General features: G+C 40.2%; 1 protein-coding gene across 1 annotated transcript in view; it reads right to left on the bottom strand.

Moving 5' to 3' along the window:
* mdga1 (MAM domain containing glycosylphosphatidylinositol anchor 1) overlaps nucleotides 1–27,214 on the bottom strand; it is a gene marked incomplete at both ends in the record, with an annotated part of 169,146 nt that overhangs the window by 50,551 nt on the left and 91,381 nt on the right. The window contains 3 exons of the mRNA XM_083901189.1: nucleotides 2,094–2,363; nucleotides 15,681–15,813; nucleotides 18,378–18,574. Of these exons, the coding sequence (XP_083757315.1) occupies nucleotides 2,094–2,363; nucleotides 15,681–15,813; nucleotides 18,378–18,574 (600 nt within the window). The remainder of the gene's footprint in view (nucleotides 1–2,093; nucleotides 2,364–15,680; nucleotides 15,814–18,377; nucleotides 18,575–27,214) is intronic.

The raw sequence follows: 27,214 nt of genomic DNA, 5'->3' as shown, positions 1-27,214 counted from the left end.
CATGTACATGAGTAGTGCTACAAGCAGAGAATGGATAAGACTGGAAACTTAAAAGGGTCATATTATACCCTATTTCTCCAAGTTAAACTAGTTCCCTGGTGTCCTAATGAACATGTCTGTGAATGAACAAGTACAACGAAACTTCAGGGACAGGAAATGACATCAGCCACAGATGCTACTGGGAGCTAACGGCAGTTAGCATTTGGAAAAGTGATCATTTGCAGGCTCTAGCAGGCACATTGCTGTCATTTAGAACATGTATTCACCGGACAGACAAATCCTCTGAGGCTGGAAGTGTGTGTAGAACTCTGTGCTGCACCGTGGAGCCAAGAATAGAACTTTTTGCGGACTTCGCAGATTTCCGGTTTTCGGATACATTTACTCTCGCTTGCCTGCACCCTTGCGTGTTTTATGGACAAAGCGGAGCTCCACGAGGCAACAATTCCAGGAATTTAGCGCATTGTGACGTCCCAATGAGCGCGGAAGTCGTGTGTTTCATCTCCTGTACTTACCACAAAAACAGTCTTTTTTCACACTTTGCAGACTGATAGGGTCTCCAGAGTCCCAAATATAAAGATTTAAATAATTAAAAAGTTGATTTTGTATAATATAACCCCTTTAAGAGAAATGATGTGAACATAAGAAATTGGATTGAGATTGGAACACCAGAACACTGTATGTGAATGGTAGTAAATGGTAAATGATTAGCCAAGTGTGTGTATGTTTGCATTTTTTGTCACATATAAATCAATTAAAAAAGTCTTGATTTGCTTCTATATACTTTTGTTTACTTGTTTCTTTATCCTCAGTGATGAAAACTAAAGTACAAAAAAGTTAGAACTCATGAGGCACTCTTAGGGCCTGATTTACTAAGATTCCAAATAGCGAGCGCTAAATTGCTTGCGCGAGCAGAAAGACTGCGCCCGTTACTGGATTACGTTTTGCGGGTGAACTACTAAGATTGGGGCCGCAATTGACTACAGGCGCAGAAGTGGTTAAAACCGCCCTATTTAAATGAGGATTTTGCGCGAGTCAAGAGTTGTCAACATGGAGAAAGAGCAGACTCAACGGAAGCGCTGAATTAAATTTGAAGCCACTGAACAGAAAGTGACGTTCTGCGATGAGCTGATAACTGAGACCGAGGGATATGACGTCCTTGTTCCCCGGACCTTTTTATATTATTATTATTATTTTAATCCTGCGTCGGTATTTTGGACAGCTCCATCATTACCTGACGTATCAAACAAAGAAAACTATGGACTATGGATGTTGCGCTCTCCTCCTGACTCACCTGCAGCTCACTGACAGCTGCCAGGGAGCGCTCTGCTGTTTCTATGGATCTAATGGATGAGTAACTTTCTTGTCAGTAAATAAATAAATAAATAAAGCCGATCACCACAAAGGCTTTTTAGTCCCAGTCCGTCCCTGGTTTCATCTGTGTTCATTCAGTCAGGCTGAGTTTCCATTACGTGTGCCAACAGCCTTTGATCTGACGTCAGAGGCGACGGAACAATTGATATAGATGACATATCTATAGCTGATTCAGATAGTTACATTAAATAGTGATTGTTGTGATTATTTATTGCATTTAAATGTGCCTGGAACTGGAAGGGTTAGGGTTAGGGTAACCTGCCTGTGAGCTTTTGGTGACGTTCGCGCACTGTGCCACCTGCGCTTCGCCGTGCACCGAGAGTAGACCAGGTTAATGCTGGACCCGTTCCCCGTTCCTCCGGTCTTAACCGGGGAACATACTGTAGGTACGACCTCTCCTTGAACCACAAACTGCAGACCAAGGTAAGCCCTTACCAGTACAAACATACATTTCTCCTATGGATATCTATATTTAATTTATTCAGATATACCAAATAAGAAATGAATGTGCGTCATCTGTGAACGCGTAGTTGAACATGCTCTGGAAAAGCGTAATTTCATGATTTACAAATATAACCATAAATAACCGCAGCCATGTGCGCGCACCGCTATGCCAGTTAAGACCTGCCTTTCAAACGTGCTAAATATAGACGCAAAAATAAACACCGCAATCAATAAATCTATATTTTCTGTATGACTAAACACACAAATGAACGACTTACTTCTGACCACGAGATTGGCGTTCTTTCTCGCAGGGTTGCCCACATTGTTCACAGCCGAGCAGTTGTAAAAGCCTGCATCGGCCGGCGTCACCGCCCGCAAAATCAGCGTTGCCCCTCGAACTTGGGCGCTGAGAGGAAGGGGGCCGGGATAGCGTGACCACGTCACAGTGGGGAGGGGGAAACCTGCAGTCACCTCGCAGGTTAGGAGCACATCCTGCCCGGGATCCACTACCACTGTGTCGTTGACTGACAGCCGGATGACTGGGGGACCTGCAGGGGGACACATGAGAGGAGAAGACAGGATTAGCATCTCTTTTGTAGAAAAACAGAACGGAGTACTTTATGGAGTGTTCTGCTACTGTTGTACACGATTGGCAATCTCAGATGTCAAAAAAAAACTACAAATGCGGGAGTCTGACAGTAATAATGTTCACCTGTCAAATTTAGATGCAATTAAACGCTTCTCAGCGGGGTTGCAGTGACTCTCATACAAGTGAGACTGGGACTGTTATGCTAATGTGTGCGCATATTTGTGGGAATGAGCTCATAAAAGTGAGATTTTATACATGCTTTCTCACCACACAGTGGATTCTCCCACAGGAAGTTTCCCCACAGTTTAAAATATAAATTAGGAGTTTGACATCCATGGTCTCCAGTTACCGCTGGTTGAAAATGTATTTACCAACTAAAATCATTAGCCTAAATCAATAATCAAGCAGAATTTGAAGTATGCACAAATACATGAATATATGCAGCAACCTGAAATACACATAACTACTGTACTTATGGACATAAGGAAAGTAAGTTCCAGATATCTTATAGAGGATCACCACTTCATGGCGTAAACCCCAAGACGCACAGGCAAGACCTGACCTCCTACCAAATGAGCACACAGCAGCTGTTTATAATTCTGTTCACACTGCAAATATGATGCAGTGTGTAAATATGTGCTGAGAGTATGCTTCTCATTGTGACCAAAAGCGCATTCATGCAAGGGCATTTTAATTCCTTGTCCCTTTTCAGTACACGATAATCCGTAAAGGTAATTCATGTCCTGTTTCTTTGCTCTCACGTCACCCGTGTCCTTCCTGCTGCGTCCAATCCTAATAACTGACCTACAGGAATAGTACAACATGACCCAAAATGCAGTTGCATAAGCTCACACAAATCCCGTCGCTGGACAGAGATCGATTGAACCTCGGCTTTTTCCAAACACAACAAAGGAGCAGTGGGAGCATAGTCGAGTGTTGAAGAGCTCATGAGGACGGAGAGAATAAAAGACAGAACTGAAGTGGGAAAAGGGGGGGAAGGATAGAAATAAGAAGGATATTAATCATCAAGGATGACGTTTGGAGAGAGGGAGAAAAGAAACACGTGCTTAATGAAGGCTCGTGCTGTGTCAAGTGTCAACAGAGGCTGACTTGAGACGGAACACGATGCAAGGGCAGGGCTATTCAATTATAAAACACATTCGGGCCACATTTCCTTACCTAGATATATTTTACACTCAACAAAAATATAAACGCACAAAGAAAAACTTGTAGTTATTGTTATGTGACAAAACAGAGTAACTGTTCAAAAATAACAGTACAACTTTATCTATAAAGTGGCTTTTTAACTTGGGAGCATTAGGATCAATTTCAAAACAAAAGTCCTAGCAGGAAGAACGCAATGGGGGTCGATGATCCAAGTTCACCGTACACCGGCGACGCATGGACATCACCGGGTTGTTGATCGCACCCTGGGGGATGTTTTCCCATTCCTCCTGCAAAGCCACTTGAAGTTGGCGGCCATTCTGGGGAACTGGAACTGGAACCCGCTGGCGGACACGCCTATCCAGAACATCCCAAAGGTGTTTGACAGGGGTGACATGTCTGGTGAATACGGCGTCACTTCACTTGTGTTGCCACAGCTGTATAACGCTCAACCCAGCACTCAGCATGCCAATGGCATGATGCCTCATGATTCTGTAGCACATCTCTAGCATATTGATAAGTGACAAAAGTCCACATTTTGGTGTGCCCCAGACCATAAGGAGTGTCTGTGTACTGGTCACGCATATTGACCACCACTCTGCCATGCTCCATGACTCTCGTGAGTTGAAATACTCAATCTGAGATTGTAGTCAATAGGAGTGGCCAAGTGACGCTGGACTACTGGGTTTGAGCAAAAACAAATCATTACTTAAACAAATGCATCAAGAATCTGAGCAAATGTCATGACATTCTGTTTTTGTTCACCATTTCAAGTTTGTGCGTTTATATTTTTTGTTGAGTATAGATGAGCCGGTGAGCAGCAGCAGGTCATGACAACTTTTAAACCGGCATGAATGTCCCTTTAAATGTGGCCACACCTGACAGAAAAACAATAAAAGTTATATACCTGAACATAATTTGAAGTTGTAGCAATAATGTTCTCCACTTTGAAATAAATAACATATCTGTCTTTCACACGCCTCAAAGTAAATAAAAACAAAACAAAAAAAAGTGCACAGTAATGTAACAGTTGCTGTAACAACTATTTCTCTTTGAAATTAAAAATAAACGTGTTTGTCACATTTGCCTCAGGTGCAAATTAAAAGCACTCTACCGTTTCAGTTCACTTTCAACAACAAGGCTTTTATTGTGAAATATTTGGCGGACCGACAGAGGCACTGCTTCACACTAACTGAGAGTCCTGACACTTAGCTGATTACAGAGCAGTATTTAAATGTAAAAAATGGCTTCTTTTTGGTTTTTTTACATGGCAAAGCAAAACCTGCGTAAAACCTATAGCAACAGCTGCACAGCAGACACACTCCCTGTGTGAACAACAGCGTGAACCAAATACTCATTAGAAATGATGATGTTCCAGACCTTGGCTTGAAATGTTCTCTTTCTGGAAGTCTCAGGATTATTATTGACTATTTCTCATTTAAAGCATTAAACAGGACCTCCCTGCAGTCTAATGATGGTAAAATACATGTTTCACACAATAAAACATCTGCCAACGCTACCTGCAACATCAAGTAGAAAGTGTGTTTTTTTTTTGCATATTTTGCCAGGAAGGTGTAAATGGGGTGACAGGAAGGTAACGTCTAAAAGTGACAAAAATGTCAGCTTCTGAAAGAAGTGATCAAGCACTGAATCACTTTTTATTGCTCAGTCACCACAGTCACCACATTTCATGAAGTCTTCTCTCAGTCAGAGTCCAACACCTGCAGGACAAAACTTTTGCAGCACATCTTTCAAACGCTAACATACTTCAAAACAGCTAAAACTAAATAATAACAATAATAATTTTTTTAAATTGATGTGGAAAGTGTGCATTTCTGTCATATCCACAATAATATATATAGAAAATATCAAAAATATTGACAATAAAATGAAATAATCCAAATATAGCCGAGTGAAGTTCATGGCTGAAAATCTACCCGGACAACCTGTGTTTGGTCTCATTAGCAAGCAGATAAAAGGGAATGGTTTCTGAATGTATGAAGAAAAAATAATGGATCAAAGAGGACAGGTTGGTAGAGAAGGAAGAGAGTCAGGGAGAAGGAGAAGGAGAGGAAAAGATAGAACTTTGTTCTCTGATGAGATAAGGGCCACGATTATTGACCATGTGGTGAATCAGGGTTTCTTAAGAGCCCGGTTCAAAACCCTTGAAGTCCTAAGCCTATTTTTGTAGGTCTCTGCTCGGAAAAATTGTACGCTCATAATGAAATTAGTATATATCTGTAACTACAGGGTCTATTTGAATATTTTGTGTGTCATAGTTAATGGAACACTTGTGAGATTTGTTAAGATGCGTACATATGATTAAAAAAAAAGGCTTGCCTAAAAAAGAAGCACTTTCAGGATGAGTATCTCTTTGGAAGGATGCAGCTGCAGCTGTACAATAGTACAATAATGTGAACATCATCCCTGCAAAGGTTGACTTTGATCAAGTGAAAATGAGAGAGAGAGAGAGTTTTAGTACAGAAAGTAGTCATTTGGCACCATCTGTGACATTTATATTTATTTTCTCCTGTATAAAACTATAGTGATTTCATAAGTTCAATCAGACTTCTATATATTTCCCTTTCTAAAAAACTAACACAAGTTAGCTGCGAGGTACTGTGCTGTATCCCAGTGCACAAGCCTGTATCTTTATGGGATTGGTCAATTTGAGTCATTGGAGCCAATAGAATGAAGCAATCGTCGCCAAAATAACATAAACAGCACTGTCAGCCAATCAGAATCAGCAGAATGCCGGCATGTAACAAGCACAGGCTGCTGCATATGGAGATAAAGATAGATACATGTAATGCTTGGGGCCTAATGTCCATTAGAGACGCCTGGAATGATTTGACCAGATATAGCATTTTTATTAGCAGTAATATGTAGTAATTAATTTAGTTCTTATTTGAGCTTTGTTTGTCACATTTAAAGTGAAAGGTTCTTCACAGAGTCGTGTAGCTCATATGCTGTTTAATTTGATGTGCAACATCACTATATTCTTCATGTTTCTTGCACTATTCCACTATTATTCAAGTGCGTGGAGGTTTGGGTGCAGACAAACTTGCTTCTTTCAAATGTTGCCTCAGAATTTATAAACAAATCAACAGGGGAAACATCCCAATGGTTTGCCTTTGCACAATCCTGTCGTACAACACAGAGAGGTGAATATCTTTCAGTTTTAATTTTCATTCTAGCACAGATTTGTTGTGATTGTTTGTTTTTCAGGATAAACTATCATTCTATAATAAAATAATGATATAAAGTCATTCAAACCTTAAAGATACGGTCTTTTATGTAATTCCCTCTGTCGTTAGTATTTTGTTGTTCCGTTTTTTTTCTTCCTAAGTGGGACTTATTGCTGATGTTGGGGATGAATGAGCTTATTTTTAGACATGGATGGACTGTTCAGCTGAGATACATGTTGATAATGCAGACTGTATTAAGAGTTTTGGATAAAGTAGACCAGAACTGTCAGTCCCTCAAGTGGCAACTAAAATCTCTTTAGTTGAGTAAATAAAAACTACCATAAAAGCACTACAACAAAAAGAGGAAAATAAAGCAGTTTCTCTCGTGCAGCTGCTTCAGTCGGTACAACTAAGTAATTATCCTACTTTTGAGTTTTGTGTGGGGAAAAAAAAAGGCTTTTTGAGGGTTGTGACTTAAGAGTGGGGTTACAATCAGGGTTAGGTTAGGGTTAGATATTGAATTTGATAACGTATATAAGAAGGAATATACTGTAGGAATACATATTTCTCATTAGATGTCAATATATGTCTGAGAATGCACATTTATAGATGTACTTTAAAGGAAACGAGCATATCAACCTGAGTGACAGTTAATCCTCTGTGAGAGAATATGACCCCACAGAGTACAGAAAGCAATTCATTCCTCTAATAGACTTGACACAGTACATCCTCTCACCTAATCTGTTTTTTAACAGATTGCAATTTCTGTAATGAAAGAGGTGCACAGCGGCTCGGCGCACTAGTTTACAGATGCATGTTTCTGTTGATGTCTCTTCTAATAATACACAGATGTGTGTGCAAAGCTGTGCGCGCGCACACACACACACACACTAATGCAAATAGGCTTGTCATTTCTGAGGTACACACACACACACACACACACACACACACACACACACACACACACACACACACACACACACACACACACACACATGCACTTAATGTGATATCTATTTAAGTTACCATACTGACAAGACACTTCACTGATAAGTACAATCAGCACATAATAGCACTCGCATTGCAGCCAACCACTGCACCATGGAAATAAAACCCCGTAGGTATAAAGAGCTTTCTAAGTAGTGAAGGCAACTTATGTGGAAACTGTTCTGTTTCGTAATGAGTCTACTAACTCCAGCCACAGTAATTGGGAATGTACTTGATTCATTGATTATTCATTGATTTTTTCATTATTGCTTTCTGATTTTCAGCTTCTTAAATCTGAATATTTTCTGGTTTCTTTGATCCATGTAACAAAAAAAACAAAAAAAACATTAAAACCGGATAATTTTGGTTAATGGACAAAACAAGACATTTAAAGGTCCCATATTATGCAAAATCGAATTTTAATCATTTTAATACTTAAATTTGGGACTCTGGAGGCCCTACCAGTCGCCAAAGTGTGAAAAAAGATGACTCGCTCATGTGTTTGTGGTCCTCCTCAGTCTAAGTACAGGAGATAAAACACGCAATGTTGATGTCTGAATGCGCTAAATTCCAGGAATTGTTGCCTTGCCGAGCTCCGCTTTGTCCCTAAAACACACGAGAGTGCTGGCGAGGGCAACGGTATCCAAAAACCGGAGTTCCACAAAAAGTTCTATTCTTGGCTCCACAGTGCAGCACAGAGTTCTACACAAACTTTCAGCCTCAGAGGATTTATCTGTCCAGTGGATACTTGTTATATATGACGGCAATGTGCCTGCTAGAGCCTGCAAATGATCACTTTTCCAAATGCTAACTGCTGTTAGCTCCCAGTAGCCTCTGTGGCTGATGTCATTTCCTGTCCCTTAAAGGTGCATTATGTAATAAATCTAGAGCAACTGGCCATAAAATCCTCCTAATTTGTCACAGAGACTCAGGAATAATGTTCATATAACAAACTGAGCTCACCAACAACAACACCAAAGCCAAAATATTCACATTAAAAAAATCTTTTGCAGACTGCAAATCATGTTTATGTTTTGAAATCATGTTTGGCGTGTGGCGCCACCTACCACCGTCTACCAATCATTGCAGTCAGTAGAGTCTCAGCTGCCGAGCAACCACAAGTTGCCAGTTACGTTTGAGCTACAATGGCGGAGAACATGAAACCTAAAACACCTCGGTATTTTGAATTTGAGTGTAGTAACCATTTTTGGCCACATTCTTACATATGGCGCCTTTCAGTTGGCAGGGTGATTGAACTGCTGTGGTGCTTCATCCTTATGGTATTTTGACCAAAGCATGTCACAGACATGTTCATTAGGACACCAGGGAACTAGGTTAACTTGGAGAAATAGGGTATAATATGGGACATTGTAATTTCAAGGTTTTAAAAATACTGATCAACATTTTTCAACACTTTCTGGACCAAACAAGTACTCTCTATTAATCGAGAGAATAATCGACAGTTTAATCGATTATGAAAATAATCGTTAGCTGCAGCCCTGCCACTGGTGTTAGTTTGCATTTTGTGTTAGCCTGATGATGCACTTTTTCAGGGTCCGTTCCTGTCACTGCCTTCACCTACATGTCAAAATGTCTACAGGAGGATCAGTGTCTCCAGGGTCCTAATCAAAAAATGACATTACATGACCCACACATTATGGAAATAATTAACCATTAACATTTAGTCACATGCATATTCATGCAGTAAATCTGTGTGCCACATTGGGCGTGAATCAAAACAGCTGCTTAATGGCAGCAGATAAAGAAATTGTGGCACACGATCAATGAAAATTTAAACCCACTGAGAAGATGGTTAATTATGTTGGAGAAGAATCCAAACCTGTCTAATCAATGTCTCGGTCTCCACACGCTGTCTCATTCTCCCTTCATTCTGTATTTTCTGTTCACTCAATAGGTGAATGTTGGTCTTTTGCAACCACAAACAGTCACCACTATGTCAGTCAAAGATATAATAGGGTGGCAGGTCAGCAGACGAGACGGACACCGGAGTTGATCCTGGGTGTCAAGAAAAGCTAAAATTCCAGGAGTAGTTCCGCAAATATTGCCACCATCTGTGACAACAAGGCTACTATTGCTTTCACTGTGTGAGTCACTGTGTGTGTGTTAGTGTGTTCTGTGAGAGTGTGTGACATAGGAGGGACTTAAGTGTATATAACAAGTTGTTTTAAGTGTGCAAGATATAGTCACAAAACATTAAAGCTCCCATAGAGTGGTCCTATCGCACATAATATGTGACTGATGGAGGTCTACTTACATACATTAACTTGTTTTTATGGTCAAAATCCTCCTAGTTGCTGTAAATGAGCCGATAGAAATCTCTCCTCACTGAAGCTCTCTTCAGCCAAGTTGTTTCAGACTGAGATCTCACACCAAGAAGACCGAACTGTGTTGTGATTGGCCAGCCAACGACAGCTTTCCCAACTGTCTTGTGATTGGCCAATACCTGGAAGTGACGTAATTAGCACATCAGCTCTCAGAAGCGCAGCTCCCCCCTCTGGAACAGTGGATGCACTGCTACTCATCATCAAAACATTGTTTTGTTCAGGAGAAATGCTGTTTTACGTAACCAGAACGATTACACAGCGTTCTCAGCAGTGGCTGAACTGTTTGTTTCGAACCTTCAGGGCTTCATAAACGAGGTAATGGCGCAGATACACACCAAAAAACAGCGTTAATTGGAACTTCCGTTCTATGGGAGCTTTAACAACCAGTTGAATCTTGGCAGCCAACATTAAGAAAATAAGGAAGGTGCAGTATAGCCTCAGTATTAAACTGAATAAACTTTCAAAATGTAAAAATATTCAGCGGTATGATTGAGTTTCTACACTTTTCCTTTTGGACAAAGAATGTATGAGAGAACTCAAAGTCCATGAAAGTCACTTTAATATAATCTCAGGTTTTACTCCATCCCTACACATGTCCCAGCCTTGTTCCATTACCCTTTTCCGCCCTGTACTCCACCGCTTTAAATAACATCTCAATCTCCAGAGCATTTTTACCACTCCATGTTCTTTTTTCACAAGAGGCAGGGAAGAGAATTTGGCTTTGGTCGGACAGATACTGGAGGGCACAAGCCGCACAATCTCATACTGAGATTATAATATGAAAATCAATCAATCCCCGTGTTTCTAGTAGGAGAATCAGTAGTTATGGCCTGGTCGGATGAATCTAATCTTAGCGTTGACTAAGGCTTCAACGACAAAAGGAGCTCAGTGGGGAAGAACAAATTACACTCATTAGATAAATATTATAGAAATGGAAAACAAAGCAGGGTCTCACTGTTTGTTTTTCTTAATTACAATCAGCCCAGTACCAAAGAAGGACTATTTGCAGTTTATCTCGGTGCATAGCTGTTTATGTATTTTGTTCATATCATCTATTCCGAGACCCTTAAAGATACATTTCTTTATTTCCAGGAATTCCTCTTAGAGTAATTTTGATCTGATTTGATCAATCTGAGACTAGAGATGTGATTTTCTGAAAAGGCTTGTTACTTGTATCTATTTATTGTGCAATGAGAGTGTTTTTGCTGAAATACTGTATGCTAATTGTCATTTTATGTTTCCACCTTCTCTTTAAATAGAACCACATTGATATTGATAAAGTTAAACAACTAGAAATGTGTAGTTTTTGTTGGCATTTAAAATAACTAAGCGGTTAAAGTTCACAAAAAGGAGAACGTAAGCAGATCAGTACAACTTTGATTTTACGGTCTAATAAAGCGACGCATACTCGCTGTCCATACTGAAGCTTACTTTACTGTGGGAATCTAAGCTGTGTGCACGGATAATCCATCATGTGTATTGTCTTTTCATGACTCCTAAACATTCTAAACTGTTGCTCACACACAGATGCACTGAACTCTCAGAAATAAAAGTGCTAAGTAGAACCATACAAGGTTCTTCGAGTTGTCCTCATAGGAGAACACTTTTTGGCTCCACCTGGAACCCTTTTGGAGGGTTCCACCAAGAACCCTTTTAAAACCCTTTATTCAGGAAAGGGGTTTTAAAGGGTTCTCTGGATCACAATGGTTCTTACTAGAACCATTAGTGTTACCAAGAACCCCTGAAAAACCATTTGCTTCTGAAAAACTCTTTCCCGAAGAAAGGGTTTTTCAAAAGCAAATGGTTCCATGTAGAACCTCAACCCTTGTAGAAGAACCCTTTTGGAACCCTTATTTCTAAGAGCATATAAAGTGTATGTTTTCTGACATTCTGTGAGACTGTGATGTCTAGACAGATGAGTCCTGATGCCAGAATCAGGCGGCACACAGGGATAATACTGATCTCAGCTTAAAAGGATGACAGGCTGACACAGGGAATGAGACTGAGGAACATCTCTCATACAGCAGCGATGCATTAGTATGAAGGGCCGTGTGGGACACTATTCAGAATCACCATTCACATACATATATTTTTGTATGAATGGTAATTCTGAATAATGTTCCACACGGCTCCTCTTACATTAGAACCTATTTGTTTTGCTTTGTTTGGATTTTTAATGTTCGCGAATCTCTCGACTCTTCCAAAAAAACGGACACGTTACAGCTGACAGACTGAAGGCCAATGAGCCAAAAATGACAGCATGAAAAATTAATTAAATAATATTAACTGGCTACTTGATGCACACTCAGTTGAGTCCCTCTCTTTCAAAATGGCATTTCTCATTTATCATAATCTGTCATTTATCATCCCTTGTAGTCCCATGTAGTGTGTAGTCATATTTAATATCATGTCTGTGAGCTGCAGTGCATTCACCTGAGTGTTTTCCACAGAGTTTCTGTAAACAGAAGAGTCCATCTCTCATTTTCTATCTGATTTGTTCTCGGGCTTTCATTTCCTCCTCTGCAACCACCTTTTTCCTTCATGCTCATTCTTTCACAGAGATGACAAACTCCAGTCTCCCTCCTCCTAACTTCATATTAGAGTTTGTTCGCCCACTTTCTTTTATCTTTGCACCTTCAGCTCACTTAGGAATCCTGGGGAATCTCTTCCTTTATCTGCCAGAGCCATTTTCGGATTGATAACCTCTTCTTCGGTTCAAAGTGTGTTAATGAATAAAACCATCACGAAAACAAACAGTGTCTCTTCGTTGTTGTATTGCGTGGATGAGATATCATTAAGTAATGTCAATTCCATTAAAAAGATAATCCTGTATTTGGTGATTCAGAGATGAGGTGTAGATCACTGACAACTCAATTACAAAGAAAATAAACGTTTTAAAATAAAATATTGTAAGTCAGCGGGGAAATACCTAAAAGTACTTAATAAGAATATTTGCCATAACTCACGCATGAACAACAATAAGCAGCTATGGTAGAGATTGTTCTATTTTGGTGTGCCCACTTTTGAGAAGCTGGAAGCATTTAAAGTTTACCATTAACGGTAATGGATCAACGGTTATTGATAAATCATTCGGACTGAAATGAATGAAAAAACAACTAGTGCAGTGCCCGTAGGAAGTAGGTGTTCCTATAGTGGGAGCTGTAGAAGATTTTTCAGTTATGGTAATGCATGATAAGGAACGTTAAGGCTAAAATAATACAAACACTGTGCAACCTTATTAGGCACAACACAAACGCCAGTGGCTGACAGTCACAAAACAGCTAGCTTTGTTAATGCTAATTGAAAAAAATAAAATAAAATAAAATATAATAAATGCATTTTGCCTAATGAGGTTGCACAGTGTTTGTATTATGTTAGCCCTTACGCTAATGCTAATCGTAGCCTCTCTAGCTTACCTTTGGAAAACAGGTTCGCCAAGTTAGCCGCAAAATACTAGCATGCTAGTGCGAAATATGTGCTTGTGTATTGGTGAATGGACACCTTGTCGTTTGAGTATAACACCATGTTCTGCGGTGAACCGTGTGAAAATGTCTCACCCAACAAGACGACAGTCTCTTCACTCCCACCTCCACGCCCCAGACAGCGCAGCTGCTGCTGATGAGCCGCTGCATGATTGGTGTAGCGTGATAAATCAGCGAAAATCAAAAATGCACACCATTGGGCCATGCTCAACCCACATGCAAAATCTTAGGGTGATCTGACTATCGGTCAGCGAGATATGCCTGTCACAGACAGACACACAGACGCAACTTGCTTTATAGATAGATGCCTCAGAGCTCAAAATCTTTGAAAATCAAGTATCCTAGTTTGTATGTTAACCAACCAACTAGCAAAGTAACTAGACATAACTGCATAACAGTGACAAAGTACATCACTTGAGAAAAATGCAATGTCATGGAATATTCAACCACAACATTTTAAAAGAATACAGATATTGCAGTGTCTATCACACACTATCACAATACTCTTGTACATTTTGTCAATTGTTTTCTTCATTTTTCTAGAACACTTCTTCTCCAGCATGTGAGCTGAACTGTGCAGAACATCCGTGGTCTTCGCACCAAGCCAGATTTATTTTCCTGCCTCGATTGGAAAAAAGATAGATTTTATGGGAATACTTTTACATTTTTGGTGACAAACTCCCAGACTCCCTTTCTTGAACGGGAAGATCAATACCACTTTAATGTATGTAAGGTAAGAATGAAACTAGCACGGTGGTAACACACACTGGATGGTTTCTTTGGACTGCTGTATGTGCACTTTTTTAATGCTTAAATAAACGTGATGTAATGGTTTAATTAATATGAGGGGCTTGTACGTATATAGGCCGGTTTGGTGTGACATCGATCTTACCATCTAATTCCACACTAGAAAGCAAATAAAAAAATGTGTTTTCCAAAATGATGAGCTGCTGCTGCTTAGGGTGGTATTAGTTTTTCATTTTTACAACCAGTGTGGAGTTTTTAAAGCCATTATTTTTTGCTCATGTGGCTTTTTTTCTCCCCCCCGTAACCTACAGCCTCTTTTCACTTGACGCAGTCATTACAACTTTGCTATTTCCACATTTTCAGTGTTTGTTGTTTCAGGCTCTCTGAGTAAAACAAGGGGAGAAATAGGATACCGAGCCCAGAACGGTCCTCCGTCTTCAAACGGGTTTGTGGGCATGTTCGAGAATGAGATTAGCTCTGTAAGAAGAGTGTTTCAAACATAAATGACCATTCAACAAACACTGGGGATGTAAAAGGAGGATTTAAATAAGATGAAAATGGGGGGAAAAAAACTATAAAGCACTTAAACTGAATCTGGTGCTTCAAAAATGCTGTAAAAAGGACAGGGAGAGGAGGGATGAGAAAGCAAATTAAATACAAATGAATAGTAAAATCCCTACAAGCATGGAGTTTTCCATTGTGATGTGTCAGCCTGACTGGAACAAACCTGACAGGCTTGTCAACGGCAACAATGTTGTCGTAAGTAACAGAGTTACCGAGCAGTGGCGTGAAGATGGACAGAGCAGCGTGGAGAGAATTGGAGATAACAGGGAGTGTGACAACTGAATTACAGCTGACGGCTCTGAGATGAGCTCTCAGCAACAGAAAAGGAGAAGAAGAAGAAAAAAAATAACAAGAGCAATGAACACTATATGGCATTCTGGGAAGCAGGCAAGCAGCTACAGAGACTTTGAACAAATTTGATTGGAAAGTCAGAGGGCAGAAGAGAAAGCAGTGGAAACAAAGGAAGACAAAAAAAAAGGAAGGAAGTAGAAAGATGAGGGGATGACAGGAGAAAGACAAAATATATGATATACGAGAGAACGACATAGAGAGAGAGGGAGCAAGGGATTCTGGGGCCAAGACAGAGTGCAAGAGAGAAGTCAAATGAGATGAATAAGTGCAGAAGTCAAACAACAAGATACTGCGCAGAATGTCGGTTGCGGTCAGGAGAACTGCAGAGGGATACATCGCCACAAGGGAGGGAAATAAAACAAAGCGGCAAAAGAATTATCATCAAGAGTGAGGAAAAGAATGTACTCCTTGTGAAAAGCATGTACATTTTCACTCCATGTTTACTTACTGGTAGCGTTGGTGAGCCTAAAAGTGACCGACTTGTCCTCGATGTTGCACACGTTGCGTACGGACACCTGGCAGGTGTAATCGGCGAGGTCCTTGGGTCGGAGGTTTTTCAGCTTCAGTACCTTGGTCTCACCCTAGACAGGACCAAACATTATATACATTATAACCCTTTACGAGTCTAGTTGTATACTAATTAAATATGAATCTAATAGTGCTGGGCACTAGGTTAACGCACGGCGCGTTTCCATGACGACTGACCGGAAAAAGACGTGCGGTGACGTCATGTTTACGTGCCGCAACATCGTAGTCCAGGCACCGTTTACCAGTTAGCTCCGTTAGCTGCATTAGCTTGTTTAGTGCCGTTAGCGCACCTACAGTCGAACTGTAGCGGTCTGTTTATTAAATGAAAAGAGAAACGCTACAAATAACCAGCGTACCTGTGTACTGCGTATGTGTGCCTCTGTTTTTGTAGTTTAGCGTTACTTTACAGACTCATTTTAACAAGCGTTAACGCGCCCAGCACTAGAATCTAATCATATCATCATGATATAAAACATCAACAATAAAGCTTAAAGAACAAAAAAAAAAACTGGGTTATAATCTTGAATAAAAGTAATTTAAACTTTTAATGAGAGGCAAGCACACACATGGATTCTGTTTGTGTGCCTGACATGCACCAATTATCACTTGTATTTAAGATGTAAATAAGGATTATTTGAATGATGAATTGCAAATAAGTTTTGCATGAGGCTATCAGGGAAAGGAAAATGAAAGCGATTTGATTGTAAATGCAAAAATAGCTGAAAAACACCCCCCCTCCCCCCCTCTGACAATTATGACACTAAACAACGCGTCTCTCGCCATCTCAATAGCTTTGTCTGTGCTTCTGTTGAAAATGCACATCCCCTTCAACTTCGCTAATGAAGTTTCAGATCAAGATTTTGTGTCTGACATGACATAACTGTCCGTCTGCCCCAGAAGGTGATGGGGAGAATAGTGTCTCGGGCAGCCCTGAGAAGAGCTGTACTGACTGGCTAATTGAACTCCAGGGGATCTGCTTTGTGGCTGACTGACACTTGATAAGTGGATAAAAACGGGGAGGGAGAGAGGGAGGGAGAGAGGTTTGTGTGAAGACAACCTCTCAGGCTGGGAGACTGTTTATTTGGTCGGCTAACTGGACAAGTAACTGGCCAACTGATGGGAAATAGTTTCGACTTGACTGAAAGCTCACACGTCTCTATTGACAGTCAAAAAGCCCAATACTACTGCACACTGAGTGAATATGGAGGTTTTATGCAGTTTTAATTTCAGCATCAACTACATTATTAGCTGTTATTTATAGTCTGGAAGTGAAAATAATTTTTATATTTAGATAGATAGATAGATAGATAGATAGATAGATAGATAGATAGATAGATAGATAGATAGATAGATAGATAGATAGATAGATAGATAGATAGATAGATAGATAGATAGATAGATAGATAGACTTAGAAATAAAAGTGCTAAGTAGAACCATATAAGGTTCTTCGGCTTGTCCTCATAGAACCCTATTTGGCTTCAGGTAGAACCTGTTTACAAAGGTTCCACCTAGAACCCTTTTTGGAGGGTTCCACCAAGAACCCCTTTAAAACCCTTTATTCAGGAAAACAGATAGATCTAGCTAGCTAGCCTAAGCTAGCAAATATGAGACCATGAGACAAAAACTCAAGTACGAGTAAAACAAGCATTACAGATGAAGTAAGAAAAAGAAATACTAACGACTCTTAGGAAAGCAAGGTAAAACGAGTGGGATTAGCTACGATGGCGTGCTAACATGTTAGCCATTAGCTACGGTGTGTTTTCTCACCTTCCAGTGTCTCGCACTGAACAGGGTTTTAATAATCCGCTTGAGAAAGTATTCCAGCTTTAAAGCCTCTCACCAAGAAAGTTAGATCGTCACATGTTTGAAAAAGAGTAGACAGAAGTATATACTTACACACAACTCAGTTCATAGACTACTTTATGCCATCACCACATTCTTGGTGTTTGTTCAGGGACGGACTAATACGCTCGCTGTATATGACAAATAATGAATAGCAAGTTTACTAGCGGTCGCTAAAGCACAAACCACAAATGGAATGCAGAGCTGCATCCGTATGGAGCTGTATACTGCTCCTCAGATAGTGGATGGATTACTGAGGACGAGGATTTTTGTGACGTACTGTACAACCTGAAACACCAGAAAATAATCTCAAAAATGGTTACATTTGAGCAGACAGATAGAAATAAGGGTTCCAAAAGGGTTCTTCTACAAGGCCTGAGGTTCTACCTGGAACCATTTGCTTCTGAAAACCCCTCTCCTGAATAAAGGGTTTTAAAAGAGTTCTTGGTGGAACCTTTATAAAAATGTTCTACCTGGAGCCAAAAAGGGTTCTCCTATGAGGACAAGCCGAAGAATCTTATATGGTTCTACTTAGCACTTTTATTTCTAAGAATGTATGACGTGGAGCTTCTTTGCCATGACAATATCATTTCAACAGTGTTCATGTCAACTAGATCGTTAATCACAAAAGTAGAACAAAAACACAAGATATAGGTGTATAACTTAAAGGACACGTTAGAGAGGAGAATTTTTGCTTGCGAGAGATAATAAATAAACCCAGCGTGATTGTGCACCCGGTAAGTGTCTGTTCTGTGTAGTATTTACAGTATTTACCTGAGTGTAAAGTGGCTCGTAGATGTCCACTCCATTGTCCTTGCTCTGTTCGATGAGCGTGCTCCCGCGTTTCCAGATGAATCGCGCGGGAGGGTTGGAGTTGACGGTGCAGCGCAGGAACACCGTCTTCTCCTGGTAGTAACTGCCGCGTACATCACTGATGGTCTGATGCACCGTGAGAACTGGTGTGTCGAGGTCTGCCAAACACAACAAAGGAACAGAAGAGAAACAAAACATGAAGACGCCAATATTGCTGCGGGGAAAGATTACTGGTAATTATACTCTTGAATCTTTTTCATTAAAGTTTCATATTACCACGCACTGAAATTCAAAAATCACAAGGTCCTGTTTTACACAAGCACAAAGTCTTCAGAGTGTGGATAGTTAAAAAGACCTTTTACTCTGCACGATGCTGCTGCCTTGCCTGTGCAGTACATTGCTGATATTGTGTGGAGCAGTAATGTGATTTGGTAACTGGGACACAACAAATAAACGCTGTTTGTACAAATGTGCCGTTTGTTGGCACTGATTGGCACACCCACACTGACCAAAGCTACCCAAACACTTGCCAATGGATTCTCTCTTCCAACAAGCGCAAATGTACAAACAATCTTTTCATTTTGCCATTTCCCTCTGTAGCTCTCTCTCTCTCTCTCTCTCTCTCTCACACACACATATAAAGCACATTTATGTATTATTTCTCCCCTTATAATCATTTCTCCCTCAACTTGTCCCATTTCCCTGTGCATTTCCATCATGGGCGTGTCATCTCTTTTCTCCTCCGGTGAATAGGATTCCAGCTGCTGTCACATGCTTGGAGGCTGCTTTCTCATGGCTGCTTCCATCGCTAAAAAACTCACTGGCACTTTTACTCCTTATCACCATCCCTGCCTCTCAATCCCCTCCTCCTCACTACTCGCCTCTATTGCTTCCAGTGAAGTGTGTGTGCATGTGTGTATGCTTGTGTGCATGATGCACGATCCCAATTCTTTGCCGCCTAATTGGAGTGTTGTGGACTTCAGACATCACAGAAACACCCCCCCACACACACCTCCTCTCGTCTGCTCCTGTCCCTCATTTATTTTCTCTTGTGTCAACCCATCTCACCTAATGCACACTTATCAAGAAAGGAATGGTGCAAGCCAAAGAAAACCGCTAAATTGTGAGTGTCCGTCACTTTGTTCCTTAACCTCGTCAGATGTGAGTGTGGCTGGTCGTGTGAGGAGCTTTTTTGTGTGTGTTTTGAGACAGACACGTGGATGTGCTCGCTTGCGTTTGTGTGCTGTTGATAAGGGCACTGCTGTCACACGAGGGCTGTGTCACACACGGAGCTGCATGCGCACACTCACATCTGGACCCACATCAAACTGTGTCCAGCCTCAGTACAGCATCAGAGCGCTGGGTTCTGATGTGGACACACACACACACACACACACACACACACACACACACACACACACACACACACACACACACACACACACACACACACACACACACAGGCAACTTCAGCTAATTCAGGTGGCACAAAACAAACCAGTCATTGCATGACCACTTTGTTTTAAATGAAGGGTAAATATAAGTTCAGATTGTAGAATTGGATATACTAGTGCAGTGCCTGTAGGAAGTGTATATTCCTATAGTGGGAGCTGAAGAAGATTTTACAGTTATGGTAATGCATGATGAGGAACTTAAAGGCTTACATAACACGATCGATGTGCAACCTCATTAGGCACAACGCAAATGTTTTCATTTTCGATTAGCATTAGCGTAGCTAGCTCTTTTGTGTCTGTCAGCCCTACGCTAATGCTAATCACAGCCTCGCTAGCGTACCTTTGGAAACAGGTTCGCCAAGTTAGCCGCAAAGTAGTAGCATGCTAATCCCTGTGAAAATGTCTCACCCACCGTGAGGACAGCCTCTTCACTCCCACCTCCCGGCTCCAGACAGCACAGCTGCTGCTGATGAGCCGCTGCCTGCCTGGTGTAATGTGATAAATCAGCGAAAGTGCAGCATGATAAATCAGTGAAAATTAAAATTCCCCCCCAAAAAAATAGAAAATCAAGGATGTACAACATCGGGCCATGCTCAACCCATATTCCAAAGTCTTAGGGCGACCTGACTAACAGTCAGCGAGATATGCCCGTCACAGACACACAGACGCAACTTGCTTTATATATCCAATATGTGGCCAGTCATATTGGAATCAGCAATGTCAACATAGACCTGCACTACCAGTACAGCAAAATCAAAAATCAATGGATGAATAATGTGCACTTTTTAGAGTACAGTCATGTCCAAATGTAAGTCACATGCAAGACACTTGATCCGCGTTGAATCGTAATTAAACAACATGGCTGGTTAATCCAAGTGTAGCCATAGGGACATGGGAAATAACCTGGCTAAGGTGGGATGAAACAATTTTGCAAGCTTTACTTGCTATCTATACAGTCTATAGTAGCAAACCTTGTCGAAATGAAGGGTAAGAGCAGAGTCAGAAGACTGAAACTATAAGTTAACTCCTGTGTTTCAGTGAGTTATATATAGAACAAACCAAATATGCCACTTAAAATATCATATCTGTGCAACTGCTTCAACATTCAGCATTCACTGTGCTACAATACGCTTCTTTGTGCTTACAAGTTTAAATAGTTTTATTTCTACTGCACAAAAAAATGAACCTTGATGGCCAAGCTTGCCAGAGGACTGCCCCAGCCTTTAATTATTTAACAATAAATAAAGTCCTTACTTTATATAACCACCACCAGGCCAAATATTCAATTTATTACATCAAACAATTTCAACATCCATTTTGATGGTTGGCAGAAAATGAATTATATAGGATCATAGTGATCTTCTGACTGTGATTCTTGCGTCATGAGGTTGGTATGAATAGGTTTAACAATGTTGAAAGAAAACTAAAAAACCTTCATACTGTGACCGACTTAACGAAGCTATTTCCTCGGACAAAATGTGTTATTTAGGGTATTCTTGGTCAGTCACTTCTGTGAGAGACAACAAGAGAGCAATAACCACAAGAACAGCAGACAATAACAACTTAAACGGGTCATATTATACCCTATTTCTCCAAGTTAAACTAGTTCCCTGGTGTCCTAATGAATATGTCACATGTGACATGCTTTGGTCAAAATACCTTAAGGATGAAGCACCACAGCAGTTCAATCTCCCTGCCAAAACATCCCTGTTCAGAACGCTCTGTTTAGTAGTATCTTTTTAGGTCCACCTTAAAAAAAAAGGAAACTTAAGAGACAGGAAATTACATCAGCAACAGAGGCTACTGGGAGCAGTTAGCATTTGGAAAAGTGATAATTTGCAGGCTTAAGCAGGCACATTGCCGTCAACATGTATCCACAAGAATAGAACTTTTCACGGACTTCCGGTTTTCAGATGCCCTTGCCGTCACCAGCACTCTTGCTTGTTGTAAGGACAAAGCAGAGCTCCAGGAATTTAGCGTCTTGTGCCGTCCCTATGAGCCTTCGAGTCCCAATGTCAACATCACCCACTGATAGGACCTCCAGAGTCCCAAATGTAAGGATTTAAATGATTAAAAAGATGATTTTGCATTATATGTCCCCTTTAACAGTTTGCAACACAGACTGCTAACAGACATGGCAGAAGAAAAGACATAAGAGCATTCTATTTGTGTGTCTGTGTGTGCATAGTTGTAAATGTGCGTTAATGTTTGCCACTGTCACCCTTAGTGAGATGCTAATGTGGATGTTGATAATCGCCTTGTGTTGGACCTTCGTGCTAGCCTTGCAGTGACCTTAGACACCCAAGTGTTCCTGCCCCATGGAGCAGATGAGCGCATGAGGTCTCACATCCCAGTAAAGGTCCCTCTCCTAGCCCAGTGAGGCGCCAGCAGCAGGTTCAGAAGAATACACCCCCCATCAGCTGAGGACCAGGCCCTCTGCAAACCCCACGCCCCCAAGGTCTAACCACAACAACCCCCGGGCCAGAATATGTTTTACAGTTTTAAGTTTCTTGTTTTATCAGTCTTGCTGATCATAAAGCGAAATCCACTTGTAAAACTTTACGGTCTTGAAATATGCTTTAAGCAGAGGAATTTGTCACCTAAAGTCAGAGCTCAGAAAAAAATAACCAGTTTGAAAGCTTTGTTTTTCGATCGCTGCTGCACAGGCAAAACACATTTCTGCCACGGTCTCCTCATACCTCACACCTTCACTCTACTGCAGATAAACATTCCTTCCATGGCAGCTCGTCTCCCCTCTGCACTGCCAATTAATTTATTCTATATGGTATATCAGGCATATCATCCCCCATATTCCACAGTTACTATCCCAGGTATCCAGTCAGCTCCTTGATGTACCCAGTGATCTCCAGTGTTCTCCCTTTGCAGCCCTTGACACACACACACACAGCACTGCAGGAGTCTGACCAGGGGGTCTAGGAGCAAAGTAGATGTAGCTAGAACATAGAATATGCAGAAACTGAAGTCAATCAGGATGTATAATCAACTGACGAGTTACTAGGGGACAACTTCGCTCATTGCAAAAATGGAAAATAGGAAAAATGAGCCTACTTCTTTCTTGATTTTTAATGTCATTTTCCTGAGGGGTTAATAGTATCAGTTGCTAGTTTTTCAATAGAACATGGCGTCAGTGTAAATTATTTAAAGAAAAACAGACCAGTGTGATTGACAGCTGGTATCATCCAATCAGAGCCTAGGTGCCGGTGAGTCCGATTCCTACGAACATCCAGTTGCAAAATGTCAATATGACAGCAGCCCAATCAGGATTGTTGAGGCTTTAAAATGAGAGGCCAGACTCTTGCATCGGGCCTAAGGCACTGCACACAGTGCTCTGGATGTTGCCAAATGATCCAGGCATTTGCACCAGAATAAAGCCCAAGACTCGGGTGTTTACCTGCACATTATATTCCAAACCAAGCATTTCAGTTTGATGAAATGTTTCAGCTCATTTGCAGAAGTTTTATGAAGTCGCAGGAGAAGGCTATAATCCATTACCTGTGTTTGGCCAGGCTGTGAGGCTTTGAGCCGCTCTTTCAGACTATTGTTGCTAGAGCTCAAGAGAGTAACAGTAAACAGTAAAAGTTTTTGGTTCTTAAAAGCGCAAGACTGTTGTTACTGATATCAACACTTCAAATGAAACAACATAAATGTATAAACAATAGGGCATTTTAGCAGCGCATAAAAACTAAACTAGCATGCACCAAACGCCCCACTGAATCAGACTAAGCACTGTCCGTTTGCTTTAGATCACTGATTTTCACTGTGTGTGGGCCATGAAAGGTCATTAAATTTAAGTAAATATGTTTTTAATTTCCGGGTTTTGTAATTAAGTTGTAAATTGCTGAAAAATATGTACAATTTTGTACAAGAAAAACAAATCCATGCTATTTAAATTGTGTTATTTTTCGAATATCTATAGCAATATTGTGACATGTGTGAATCATCCAGTGTCAGCCTGTCAGCATACGGGCCCTATATTTCACTCAAATTTAATTTGTTAATTTAATTTTGTAAAGTGTTATTTATGTTGAGGGATAATTAGACACTTTGAGAGTGAACACGCTGTAACAACCACATGTATGTGTCAAAAGACATGCAGTGAAGTGAACTGATTAATAAACGGCACTGAATGTTCGTATCCCATGTTCATATGAAAACAATAATATATATATATATACATACACATACACATACACATACACATACACATACACATACACATACACATACATACATGTATATATACATATATACACATATATAATATACATATATATACATATATGTATATTATACATATATAAACACACATGTATACATATGTGTATATATGTATAAACACATACATATATACACGTATATATGTAGTCGTGATTCAAGGTTTGGGTGTGTGGATTTTCAGGTTTCAAAGTGGGCAAATCAAATTAGGATCTTTTTTTTTTTTTTTTTTTTACTGACAAACTTTTACAATCCAATTTCCCAAGGTGAACCTAACTTTACTCAGTTTGGGCCGTTAAGTAAATAGAGACATAAGATGAAACTGCAAGTGCACAGAAATACAATATGAAACTTTAATGAAGATTCTGATTTCCCATAAGTCCTGCCTTTGCACACTGCTTAGATCAATTGCACAAAACTGCTTTTCTTAGCCACAGCTTTTAATGTACAGCGAAGCTTCCAGATTTTAACAGTACTGTTAGTCTGGCGTTGTTTTCTGCTTAGGCACTAAACAGCAGTGCTGACATAACGACATTTTTACTGGCAACTAGATTTAATCTATTGCAAAATTGCAAAAAGCATATAATCTCATACAGTTTAAAAAGTGTGTGATAAATAGCGACATACTATCGCCACTTTACATCCAAATTGTAGCTGAGCAAAATTAATAAATCTGCTAAAATGTATTATTTGCTCAAAGAAAAGCTGCATGTTTGCTCTGAATAATAAAGTGTTTTAGGTTATTTGGACAAATTGAGGGGGCAGAATTGCCGTTACACCAAAGAAGACACGTCTCACTTTTCTTATATTCTAAACTTCTGATAATAAAAATGCAGATAACATTAACCCTAACCCTCATTTTGTAGTGACTGTACTAATAAAAGAGAATTGAGAAAATACATTGCAAACTACTAGCAGTAATGTTTTTTGTTGTTGTTTTTTCACTTTTGCTTTTATTTTTGGATGCTTTTCCCATTTGTCTGCATTTAGAAAACTGGAAACAATAAGAAATTCTTCACTGAATTCAAATAATACAGGTATGGAGTTCAACTGAGCGACAGATGTGAAAGAAAATAAAACAAAATTGGAAAAAACTGCAAAGCTCTGGTACTCTGTCTTATGAATTGATAAATGAATTCTATTTAGTCATCACTGAATCTATCATTCATTTATTTGAATTTCCTTAAGCCAACAGACAGGGAGAAAGTGACACATTTTTATTTTCTTCATCCTCAGATCCATCCATCAATCATCCAACACAGTTCACCAGTCCATCGCAGAGCCACATATAGAGACAAACAACCATTCACTCGCTTACGGTCAATTTAGAGCAATTTACAGAATTTAGATTTAGTCCAATTTACGTAATCCCCAAGTGGAGAACATGCATTTCATGGAGTTTGCAAACTCTATGCCCTTGTTCTGACCAGGTCGCCAACCTGGGTCTTCTTGCCGCAAAAACAAGAGTGCTAAGCACTACACCAACTGTGTGGCCTTCATGCTCAGATCCCACAAACATAAAATATGTATAATTAAGTCATTTAGGAAAGCTTTACACCAGCATGTGTTTCAAAACCAATGTGTTTTGGAGAATTCCCTGAAGCTTTGGGCTGAAAGTAATTCTGGTCAGGTATTCAAATGAGGTTTCCTCTGAGAAAAGCTGTTTCTCTGATACAAATGATATTATTTTAATTAACATTTCAAAACAAGGTAACAAGGAGAAAGAGAAACTGCAGTATAGATTGCGCTTGCTCACTAGCAGATGATTGTGGTCAGAATTACAATCTCTGAACATCTGGTGACTGTGCTACAAACCCAGTATAGAAAATGCATCGTCATGCATATTGTAAACTACATTCAAACCTTTTATTCCCAAGCCCATTAACCTTTTGTAATAGATTAAATTGTGGTTGCATTTAGTAGTAACTTAATTTGCCAGACAGACAGTATAGTATATCTTAAAGAAACACATAATCACGCAAAGTCTCACACAAATAACCTGAGTAATGGCAATGATGGAAACAGAGATGCAGGATACTTGGAAGCAATCTATCCTGCTGGTCAGGGTTGAGCGAGTGTGTTTTTGTAACAAGTTGACCTCTGCTGGGTGCTTTCCCCTGCAGGAGGACACGATAGACTCCAAATCCTCTTTGATTTCCAATAACATGTCCTGTACTCTAATAGCTCTCGTGGAGTCGACGGCCATTAGGGGACCAAAGAGGAGATGACAGGTCCAATTGAGTGTGAGTGTGTAGTGGAGGAGAATAAGGTGGGGTGTGATGTATGTGTGTGTGTGTGTGTGTGTGTGTGTGTGTGTGTGTGTGTGTGTGTGTGGCACCATAACCGTCTGCGTGGGTGTGTGAGTGCTGGGAGGTTATTGTCACAGTAACAACATTTACTATATGTTCAAAATCTATTGCAAAGAATAGAACAACAAATGTATGATGGTAAACAACTGCAATTACTGTGATGCACTTAAGTACACAGCAGATTATATTTATAATTTGAATAAAAAAGTCTAGAATAGAAACTATCCACGTATCTAAGTCACACACATATGCTAAATAAGCCCAGAAAAAGCTGAAATATGGGCATAATGATCAAGTTTATTATGTCACATTTCTTCACCAACATCATATCAAATCATAGAGGGATTTAAATATTAAAGTGACTTCTTTCTTTATGAAACATGGACTTTTACTTGTTATGTAGGACATAAGGAGGTGTAATAATGCAGGCAAACGTTTAAATGGCACCTTATAATGGCAATGTTCATTCATGTTTACAGCCACAAAAAGGCCTTGCACATAAATCCTCTGAGGCTGGAAGTTTGTGGAGAACTCTGTGCTGCACTGTGGAGCCAAGAATAGAACTTTCATCGATTTTAGGAAACTGTCGCCAACACTCTCGTTTGTTTTACGGACAAAGCGGAGCTCCGCGAGACAACAATTCCAGGAATTTAGCGCACTGTGACGTCCCAATGAGTGCGGAAGTCAACATCGCGTGTTTTATCTCCTGTGCTTAGACCGAGGAGGACCACAAAAGCATGAGTGAGTCATCTTTTTATACACTTTGGCAACTGAGAGGACCTCCTTATATAAATATAAG

This window comes from Microchirus variegatus (genome assembly GCF_963457635.1).
Source record: "Microchirus variegatus genome assembly, chromosome: 14".
Lineage (NCBI taxonomy): Eukaryota > Metazoa > Chordata > Actinopteri > Pleuronectiformes > Soleidae > Microchirus > Microchirus variegatus.
Note: the sequence above shows the minus strand (reverse complement) of the source record. Positions and strands in the feature narration are given on the sequence as shown.